The 10761-nt window shown below is 52.3% G+C and overlaps 2 protein-coding genes across 2 annotated transcripts in view; one reads left to right on the top strand and one right to left on the bottom strand.

The window, feature by feature from the left end:
• EMH_0078010 (isoleucyl-tRNA synthetase, putative) overlaps positions 1–4015 on the bottom strand; it is a gene marked incomplete at both ends in the record, with an annotated part of 7449 nt that extends 3434 nt beyond the window's left edge. The window contains 6 exons of the mRNA XM_013494088.1: positions 35–282; positions 573–835; positions 1072–1196; positions 1446–1876; positions 2107–2203; positions 2787–4015. Of these exons, the coding sequence (XP_013349542.1) occupies positions 35–282; positions 573–835; positions 1072–1196; positions 1446–1876; positions 2107–2203; positions 2787–4015 (2393 nt within the window). The remainder of the gene's footprint in view (positions 1–34; positions 283–572; positions 836–1071; positions 1197–1445; positions 1877–2106; positions 2204–2786) is intronic.
• Positions 4016–7570: 3555 nt separating this feature from the next.
• EMH_0078120 (receptor for activated C kinase, RACK protein, putative) lies at positions 7571–10297 on the top strand (the record flags this gene model as incomplete). Its single annotated transcript, XM_013494089.1, is given in 5 exon segments — positions 7571–7691; positions 8639–9051; positions 9055–9207; positions 9498–9743; positions 10130–10297. Coding segments are annotated over 5 exon segments (1101 nt in total).
• Between the last annotated feature and the right edge of the window lie 464 nt (positions 10298–10761).

A 10761-nucleotide genomic window follows, 5' to 3' on the forward strand; every position in this document is an offset into this window, starting at 1 on the left:
ATGTTGATCCACGAGAGGGATTGGAAGGCCCCACTGCCTTTGCCGCGAGAGGCACCACGTTGGCGGCCTCGTCTGCAGTGCAGCGCGCATGCGTTCGTATCCTGGAGAGGCATTTACTGCTGATCCTGCTGCAGTTGAGGCAGTTTTACACTGGTCATCCGGAGTCTTCGTGAGTGTCTGGGGTTCCACCGCAGAACCCTGATTGTGTTGTTGCTTAGGAGAGCGTCGGTGGGGCAGCCACCTAATGCGCTGCAAGTCCCGAAAGACCTCCGGCAGAAGGCCCTGCACATTAAAGTGCAGTTGCGGAGTCGCGCGCAGCAGCAGAGGACACCCCCGGCGTTCATCATGAGGGAATGGAAGGACAACTTTTTGCTGCAAATGCAAGCACAGCCGAAACGCCAAGTACATCGATGAGCGAGGGGACAAGCGGGGGGCCAACTGCGCATACACTCTCCGCTGTGGCCACCGCCGATACGAAAGGCTGTTCGAGCGTCACTCGACAGAGCCAGATATCGTTAAACATGCCATACGTATGTCGTCAACTACTATACGTGGCTTTCCCAGGCACGTACAGTAAGCAGTAGAGTGTTATTGCTGCGCAGATATTCGATGACGCGTTGTTCTCCACCGTTGAAGGCTCCAAGGCCTTTAAAGGGCTCGCTACCGCTGCCGCCTAAAAAGGTCCCCTGGGGTCCCACAGGGCACAGCAGAGGGGCTCCAGCAGCAGCTGCTGCTGCTTCATCCCCCACGGCGGGAAGCAACGGCACATGCACTCGTGTTGTGAGATCCGTTGACTGTTGAACTAGAAGACCAGTTCCCCGACTCGCTCGCTCGCCTGATATCAGCACATGGGAAAAACAGCAGCGTGCAAGGGGCGACGGAGCATATGACTCTTTATCGATGCCAAAGGCCTTTATATTCAGGACCGGTTTGTCGCCCGCAACATTCTATGCAGCTGGTTGTTCCCGTGAACCCTGTGGGGTGGGGTGCAGCTGTGCTGAAGTGTCAGTGATCTCTAGGATAGGTGAGAAGGCGATCAATTGGCTAAGTGTTAAGTCAGCGTTGACAGACAGAGACGATAGTCCTCTTGGGAGTGCGCAGGGGCCACGTGAAGGATAGAGGTTCCCTTGTCATCTGCAACAACGGGATCCAACAGGACGGGGCAAGTCACTCTGCTTGCAACAGGATGCGCGTACCTGCGGAAGACCACACCCGCAGCGGGACATAGAAGAGATGTTCAACAGGAAAGCACGCTGGGGAGAGCAAAGAACATGCAGTAACCCCTTTTGCGACGTGCTACACCCTTAAGGAACTCCACCACCCCACGAGCAGAGCGGAGGCAGAGCCAGAAGGCTCATCAGCTCAACAAAGTAGCAAGAATACATTTCGGCAGTGCCTATAAGATGGAAACCGAGTATGAGGGCACGCCAGGTACACATGCACACCTTAAACCCTCCAAGCGGGTCCCCGGGAGCATGCCTATTTGCTGTACATCCCAGGCCTTCCCTGCACCCTTAAGAGCCTCCAAAAGGGGCGCTACACATTTTTCCCCCACTATCCATATTTCCTCTTCTAAACCATTCGGTCCTTTCAGGGAGGCCTGCAATACAGCGTAATGCGTAGAAGCGGAGACAGCTAGCGCCCTGTTTGCGGGGATTGTGAACGCGGTGGTTGTCCAGGCGAGGAAGAACCAGGGGATCTCCTTCCCGATAGAGAGGGGGTCGACATTTTCTTGTACTGGACGAGGCCCCATTAGCAACAGCTTGAAGTAGAGACAGTCTCTGGGTGTAGGCTTTAGCACGACTTCGCTGTCTGGAACCGTGCTCAGACTGGAAGTACTCCAATATACAGGGAAACGCGACGGAGACACTAGGCCCTACACAGGAGGCAGGAACAGAGAGGGAAGACATACAGACAAGCTGGCAATCACCTCACTGCCTCGTCAGCGTATGCCCATTGCACACCCCTACTGCGATGATGGCTGTGTATGCGCGTGTTTGCGTTGCTTTCGTAGTGCCTTTGTGCTTGTGCCTCTCTAGTTTTGCATATGCCTCCCTGTCCCGGCAGTCGTTTCGGTGGTTTCTACATGCTGCTTCCAATGCCCACATTGTTCCATAACAGCGCAAAGAGCTCCAACTCATGCGCCTTGAAGTCACTATCTAGCGTTTTGTACGCTGAGTCCCAGTGTGCCCACACGCCAAACCTACGCAAATATACAGCATATGGACACACAAACTGACAGAAGCAGATGTAAACGGACAAACATGACAGTACAGTCGTCTTAGGAAGTCTTCACGACCTGCGGGTCCGCGAGCAGACGGAAACAGATAGGGGAGAGACAGCATACAGACAGGCTTGAGGAACAAAAGGCTAGCATAGATAAGCATAGTAAGGATGAGTAGCAAGATACGAAGTGGCCGATGTGGTGCTAGGAGCGAAGAACTAGCTCAAGGAGAGGGCCAATTGACGCAAGAGATGTACTCGTTGATCTATCTGCACAGCGATAGCCAAGAAGACGCTTCGAGGTTCACAAAATATCCCATGCATATGCATGAGACTATAGGAATCTGCAGGTGACGCAAAGGCGAATGGCCTGCTGCGAGGCTCACACAAAAATGGCGACCAGGCGTGAGACTGGAGTCGAAGTATAGCGAGAATATTGCGAACACACAGTTGTGGGGAACCGAAAGAAAGAAACACCGAGGCAAAATATACACTGATGAATCCGCCTCCCCGGTGCCTTCAGCAGCAGCTGCTGCTGCTGCAACTGTTAGTATGAGACCCACCTCTGAAATGCCCTTTGTTGCAGCGAAGCAAAGTGAAGAGCAACTTGGCGAGCTCTGCTGCGCAACTCCTCGGAGCCAGCCCTGCCCCTGGGGCCGGTGCAGCTACCGCTTCCGCCTGTAACGCCCCTGCTGCTGCTGATATCAACTGTGGTAGTTCCTTCAGTGTTCGGCGCTTCCCGACCACCCCCTTGCATCTCAGTAGTGTGTGCTTCTGCTGCTCCATCATGCTTGGTGCCAGCAGCAGCTGCTGCAGCTGCCCTGAGCTCTATGGGCAATCCGTGGCAGTCCCAGCCCGGCAACATGTGGCAACAACGACGCTGCAACAGTGCCGCTCTGACAGCAAAGTCTTTCAAGCACTTATTAACTGCGTGGCCCATATGGGGTTCCCCATTCGCATACGGAGGGCCGTCCAACAACAGCATGGTGCTGTCACTGCTGTCGATACTGTTGCTTGGCGGAGCTACCGCGAATCCTAGGGAGTCCAGAATTTCATCTGAAGGGCTGTGTGCCCTCTTGCTGCTGCTGAAAGTGTTGCTGTTATTGTCCTTCAGGTGATGTAAACATTTGTTTATACACCAAATCTGCAGGAGTAGCTGCTTGTAGGTGTCGTGCCGGCCCCACAACCGCTGCACCGCAAGCTCGGACTTCCATGTTGCCCCACGAAGGCGCAGCGACGAGCGTGGTAGCAAAACAGTGGAGGAAAAGGCATGGGAGTTGCTGCTACTGTTTCTGGAGTCGTTGCTGTTGCTTGTGCTGCTGCGAGTGCGGTCTGGGAGGCTATTCGCATCTGCTGTGTTTCCCTTGCGGCTCGTCGACCTGAGAACATCGGTGTTGCTTTTGCGTCCAGCATTTCCGCCGCAAGATGCTTCAATACATCTAGAGCTGAGGAAGCCTGCACAGGCCCTTCCAAAGGTGTACCGCTGAAGGTCGTCCCTCGTGCGGTTCGGGCACAAGCTAAGAGAGGCTGTCTTGTGGCAGCCTGCTCCTGAAGCCACGGAACTAGTTGCTGTGTCTCGGGCTAGTGGAAGTCGGGGCAGCAGGCTTGAAGCAGCAACACTGACGGGAAGCGCCAGGACTAGTAGCAGCAATAACAACTCCGAACAAAGCCGCCCGAGGCGCCGCTGGTGGGAAGCTGGCTTGGGGTAAACATGGTGCTGCAGCTGCTGAAGTCTTGTGCAAAGGGGCCCCTCTGCTACCCACAGCCAGGACAGCTTTCCGCTGGGGCCCATCTGGCGTGTCACTGCCGACAGGGGCCCCCCATGTATCGCTGTGGACGCCAGTAGGCCCGAACCTTAGCGGAAATGCCGGAGAAAATGACTAAACAGGAACCTCAGGAAGGGAATGAGCCCAGTTACCGAAGTGTCTAACAATTGGCTCGTCTGTAGAGCCGACAAGACTTTGTCGAGAGCCTTGGGGCTGACTGGGCTTGTTTGCAAGGCGCAGTAGGGCGCTCCCAGAGTACCGCCTTACATCCATTGCATGATGTTTTTTTTATAGTATAGGGCATCCCGCAGTAAGAAGTTGGTTTTAAACCCCCTAACTTGTCTTCATCATACACCAGTGGGGTGGCACCCTGCGTCCCCGCTAGGTATCACCACTGTCCCGCTAAGCTGAACGCTTGATAAATGCAGTTTGTGTGCACTCATTGGAACCCTAAGGGTAATAATGATTGCANGCTAAGCTGAACGCTTGATAAATGCAGTTTGTGTGCACTCATTGGAACCCTAAGGGTAATAATGATTGCATAAAACTATGAAAGATGGTAATAGTGATTGCTTAAAGCTACGAAGAACGACGAACACTGAATTCAGGGCTTATGGGAAGGGAAGAAATAAGACATACTCCAAATTAAGACTGAGTTGAACCTGGTATGCAAAAGTAGACCCTGTTTCGGGTGTTATGGGTGCTTGGATTCAAGATCTATTGGTTTCAGTAGTGTTGCTTCTCCGAATGAAAAGTTTTCCCTTTGCAGTGACGGCCTCGTGTTAGTTCTATGCTATGGTATAACTCTACGACTTCTTGGCGTGTCCTCTACAAGCCTTGCGGTAGGGCCTGGAATTTCGCAGCGCTGCCTGCTTCCTTTCCTCCCCGTTTGCAGGAGCATCTGTTCAACGTGTTATAGTTTTGACTAGTGCTTGTTATATACGACTTCAGGGTTCATTGAACAACTGTAGGCAGGCTTGACTTTTCCGAAGTAGTGAAGGCTCCCCACTTGCTATAGCATGCTGTGTCTGAAGTTGTTACACTCGTTTCTACTTGGGTGCATACAGGCTAATTGGGGGAAAATAATTGTTTAACACCTCTCAAGAGTGTAGTGCGTGCGTTACAGAGGCTGCTCCGGTGCATGTAGCAAGGTGTGCGGCAGCTGATCACGTACCGCCTCATCTCTTCCCCAGCATCAGGAGCTTGCGCCGCGGTGCACGGAACACATGGAAACTTGAGCGAAGCTCAGCTGTTTTCGACGAACCCTTGTCAATAGTTTTTTTGACGCAATTGAACCTCACGACGGTCCACTGTTACAATAAGGGACAAACGATACATATGAGAGCACTGAATAATTAAGAGAGACAAGTGCGAGCTGCGGAACCAAGCCTCTCACCAGAGTGACCTGCTGTATAACACTGATTCATCTTGGAGGCGCCGTGCGCCATTAAATGTCAATGCCTTACACCTTCTCCCTGAGGTATTTTTCAAAGATTAAGCCTTCCCCGTACTCGAATACTAGAGACTGATTAGGCGGACGGCTGCGGGCTTCGTCGCACTGGAAGAAGCAGAGGCTGTACAGGCCATAGCAGGAACTTCTAGCGTGAACGCAATACCTGAATAGTGCCTCCATAACTGCTGACCGCTCAAATATGACAGTCGCCGCAATTATCTTCATTCTCTTTCCAATGTGAGCCGTCTCACGCGACTGCCGCTCTTGCCCAGCTCAACAACAGACGGTCGATTAAGTGGTGCGTCATGGATGGCAGTCTTTCGTGGTAGCAGACGAGGTGTACACTAAGCGCACTATGCTTTCCGGCTTTGATTTGTACAGAAACTTTGCGCAAACAGCACGAGCAAGCTTGCGCGCTTAATTATGCCAATGTGGAGTCAAGACAACACTGGAGCGCGGGTGTATGTCCGTTTGATGCTTCCCTCAACTAAGGGATTCGTCATCACTTCTCCTAAATGTCAGCCGGAAAACTAGGGGACGGCCATCTTGGCACATGCCAGCTTTGAAGCTAGGTGTTGGAGGCGGTCAACTACATATTTTATTTCGGTTGGAATGCCCACATTAAAATACTGCTCCCAGCCCAGCAAGCAGCAGAGCAGAAACAACCACAGGAAGGCTCGTGATGCAGAAAAAAAAGTGTGCCCGGCAGCAGCAGCAGCAGCAGGCGTGCGCCCCCCTTCGTCACTCATAAGTTCTGTCCTCTTTTCCTTTTTTGGAGACTCCCGCCCCTCTCTCTCTCTCTGCCATCTTTCACTTCCTCTTCCCCCACATTTTGTTAGTAACCAAGCGCATTAGGGCACGCGTACCTCGCGGAAAAAGGGGGGAGGGCAGACGTAGNACATTTTGTTAGTAACCAAGCGCATTAGGGCACGCGTACCTCGCGGAAAAAGGGGGGAGGGCAGACGTAGCAGGGTCTTTCTGGACGGTGCTACGTCTGCCAACATGCACTTCTGCCTTAGTGCAGGCTGGCTACTGACGGTCAAGGCGGTGTTCAACAATCGTGCACGGAGCTACTGTATGCAGCACAGAAGCTCCTGCTATGTTTGCAGGTAGGATTGACTTGCAGCGTTTGTAGCAGCACGATGTATGTAACGCTGGCTTTCTGGCCTTAATCAAGGACGCAAGCGACCTAAAATTGAGGTCAAGCCTTAAAGCAAGACCTTCCCAAAAGCATCTGACCCCCTTCCCCTGTCCTCAGGCATCCTGGGCGTTGAGCTCAGCGCCTCAGTGTTGCGGGGAGGAGGTAGCCTGAGGTGGGGTTGCACAGCTCCTCGCTGCGGCTGGTAATACGGTCCAGCCTCACGCGTGCACACAAGCAAGCTTCAACGCAACTTCCCTTGCTGCATGCTTTACCTCTGAATATACTTATAGGACGTTCGCATTTGCTTACACGCAACCTACCAAGAATAGGTGAAGGTTTCCTGTGCTAACTCATGCTACAATGTGCTACAACTCACAGCCAGTCACGTCCCCGCATCAGCCCCCGGAGCTTGTCCGGCTGAATCCAGGACGGCTGGAAGTTGGACTGAATGTCAACTGCTTTTTGCGAGCTCCTGTCTTGGATCGTTTGGCTTTACCGCCGGGTCCTCAGTTACGACCGAGAAGTTTCACTACCGACTTCAGACACACAATGCTAAGGTAAGCGTGAGGCCTCAAANGGTATTTAGTCGGAAACACCAGTGACCTACCAGATTAAACACGTGTTGCATGCAGTAGCCAACATAGAGCCAACGAGAAACCTTACCAAGGACGGGTTCGTGGGATGGCAGCAGTATGGAGTTCGAAATATCTGTATGTGGCAACACACTTTCAGTACAGTTAAAGTTAGTTGAAATGAATTATCAACATGTGAATTGCAAGAATGAAGAATCAAGTAACCGCAGCGCAGCTGCCCTTGCATGCGGGGAGCTGCTGCTGCTGCTGCTGCACCCCGCCAGCAACAGTAGCTCCCCACGCAGCATGCGCGAAGTGTTCCGATCTGCCGGTAGCGGGCGTCGAGGGGAAATACGAGGTTCGTGAGAGTTCAAGCCTTAATCTTCACTGTTTCGCTCTTTCAGATTCAACGAAAATGAGCGTTTCAGAGGACTCCCCCCTCGTCTTCAAGGGCGTCCTTGAGGGCCACACCGACTGGGTGACGGCCATCTCTACGCCCACCGTCAGGAGCAACACGATCATATCTTCTTCTCGAGGTCAGAATTGGGTTTTTAATCCCCTTCACTGCGGCTGTGTCTCCCGTTGCCCGTCTTCATACACCAGGCACGGAGAGGGATCCTCCGTGATTCCGACGCTGTGCTGGAGACTTGGGGATTATTGGATTAAATGTACCTGCAATTAGTAGCTGCTAATGTTCTGGTAGATGTTTTTTATGCCTCTTCGCTTTTGTGTAGAGGTTCGGCTTCGGGAATAGACTTCAAAGTCTGGCCCGTTCGGCGGTCACCTCTTCCTGAGTCTGCTGTGGGGTATTCGAGTTGTGGCCTGCATTCAGCAGTCTCTGTAGGGCATGGCTGGCGTTCCGGTTTATTGCACTGTGTTGGACTATATGCCCTTATCCACGTGCATGTGGGGTCGAGGAAGGACTCGGCATTGAGCGACATAGCTTGTGGCAACTTTGAACAGTTGGGGCCTACTCGGGATTGAGCCTGATGTTGAATCGTGCTTTGTCTGAACTAGGGTGTCAAGCATATCCTTCTCTTCAGGCTCCGCTGTGGTGGAGGCATGCTGGGAGGAGGCTACAGTGGCACCTACACTGCCGTTTCGGCGCACCTTCACCGGTCGCTCTGTTCTGTCCTGGTTTATAGAGCGGCGTTTCATGAGGTGTTCCATTTTTCCTTAACTGTCGTGCACAATTGCACGGGACACACGGATGACAAGAGATCCCAGCTCACTTGTAGACCTGATGGTCGNTTTTTTTTTATTGAGAGGCGAAGGATGACACGAGATCCCAGCTCACTTGTAGACCTGATGGTCGTTGCCGCGAGAAATCTCCGAGGGGCGCAAGGACGTCTTTCCTGACAAGTCCTCTATGTGTTAGTGCCGTGCAGTGAAGCTGATGTGAAAGGCGGGGTATTTGCTTTGCTCTTAGCGAGTTGAGCTGCGTAACGGCATGGGGGGTTTCTGCGTGTGTTTGCTATCGCAGACAAGAAGATTATCGTCTGGAATCTGAACGATTCTCCTGATGCTGAGAGCGTTGGCTATGCTCGTCGGGCACTGACTGGACACTCCCAGTGCGTGCAGGATGTGGTGATTTCAAGTGACTCAAACTTTGCCCTCTCCGGCTCCTGGGACAAGACCCTGCGCCTCTGGGACTTGAACGTAGGAGAGACCGTCCGCACCTTCCAGAAGCACACATCCGACGTCAACTCTGTCGCCTTCAGCGCAGACAACAGGCAGATCGTTTCGGGTTCTCGCGACAGAACCGTCCGTCTGTGGAACACGCTGGCAGACTGCAAGTACACCATTGAGGAAGGCCAGCACACTGATTGGGTCTCATGCGTCAGATTCTCTCCATCGCCCAAGGAGCCTCTTATCGTTTCTTGTGGTTGGGATAAGCTNGGGTCTCATGCGTCAGATTCTCTCCATCGCCCAAGGAGCCTCTTATCGTTTCTTGTGGTTGGGATAAGCTCGTCAAGGTTGGTCTCATTTGCATTTGCGCGATCGATTCCGGTGCCCAGCATATCCTCTCTGTTGGATGTCATGGACATGCATGTCAGCAGAGGGGCTACAGGGTCACCTATAGGGACTCACGCACCTTCACCAGTCTCGCTAATGCCTGTTTGTTGCACAGCGAGACATGTAAAAGGCTGCGATATATCCTCCTTTGCATTCCTGCAGAAGCAAGAGATGCGCATGTCACTCGGACAATCGCTTCCGATGCTTATATCTCTTCTTCGGACTAAAAATGTCTGCAGTGTAGTGATTAACTGATATATTGGGGTTTCTTCGAGAGGATTGAAATTCAGATGCGTTTGGTTTGAGGTGTTGACTGGTGGTTTCAGGTTTGGAGTTTGACGAGTTGCAAGCTCATGACCAACCTTGTAGGCCACACCTCAGTTCTGTACACAGTAACGGTTTCCCCTGATGGCTCGCTGTGCGCGTCCGGCGGGAAGGACGGAGTTGCCATGCTCTGGGACGTAAGCGAGGGCAAGCATTTGTACTCATTGGATGCGAGCTGCACCATCAACAGCCTCTGCTTCTCTCCTTGCAACTACTGGCTGTGCGCTGCAACAGACAAATCCGTCAAGGTAAGAACTCATATCAGTGCGCACAGAAGATGCGCGAGACATCTCCGATATGGAGTTATCAGTGCCAGAAGGAAGCGGCAATGAAGAGATATCATTCCTCGTATTGACTGCGGCTCCTCAATGAGAGAGAGTTCGTATGAAAACAAACGAAGTGGTGTCAGAGCCGCCATTCTCATTTCAGAGATAGTTCCNTGAGAGAGAGTTCGTATGAAAACAAACGAAGTGGTGTCAGAGCCGCCATTCTCATTTCAGAGATAGTTCCTTCGTACACTGTTGCCATTGAGCCCGAATCGTGTGCCACTTTGTGCAAGAGTGTAGCAGCAGCACGCGTGTGGCTAGATCTCTGATGCTTTTGCTTACTTTTCTGTCTTTGTGGATTCTTGCAGATCTGGGACCTCGAGAACAAGAATGTGCTGGATGACATTCACCCAGACGAACCAATCAAGAGTGGGATTCCATGGTGCACTTCTCTCAACTGGTCTTATGATGGCCACACTCTGTTCGTTGGAACGACAAGTGGCAGTATCTACGTATACGAGATCGCAGAAGAGTAAACTTCCCCATTTCCCGTGCACAGCCGCGCAGTGGCTTCAGCCAGTGCTGGGCTGCATTCGACTGAGGGCGGGCACGCCGCATACAGCTTTGTCTGTGGAGTGCTCGCCGGACGGAGGGCAGGGCCGAAGCAACTCGAAACTTTGCCGTATTTCAACGTGCAAAGAAGTAAATAGGTGGCACTTATTGTGGGAATATCTCCCGACGTTATTCTAGTTGTAGAACATGAAGACAAGTACGTTGCACTGGAAAAACAGCCGACGCTATTATAGGTGTAGAATATCTGTTAGGTCATGCATAGATAGGGACGGTGTAATAGCTCCCAGTTGCTTTGACTGAGCTTCAATTCGCGAAGCTAGGGCTGTTCGCCTCGACGTCAATTGGAGTCCACTCTGATGAGGTGGCCAGAGGATGGGATGGCTTGTGTAGAGTCAAAGTATACTGATATTTCGACTGTACGGGTGCC

Source organism: Eimeria mitis, genomic scaffold, assembly GCF_000499745.2.
Source record: "Eimeria mitis Houghton genomic scaffold, Emh_scaff103, whole genome shotgun sequence".
Taxonomy (NCBI): Eukaryota; Apicomplexa; class Conoidasida; order Eucoccidiorida; family Eimeriidae; genus Eimeria; species Eimeria mitis.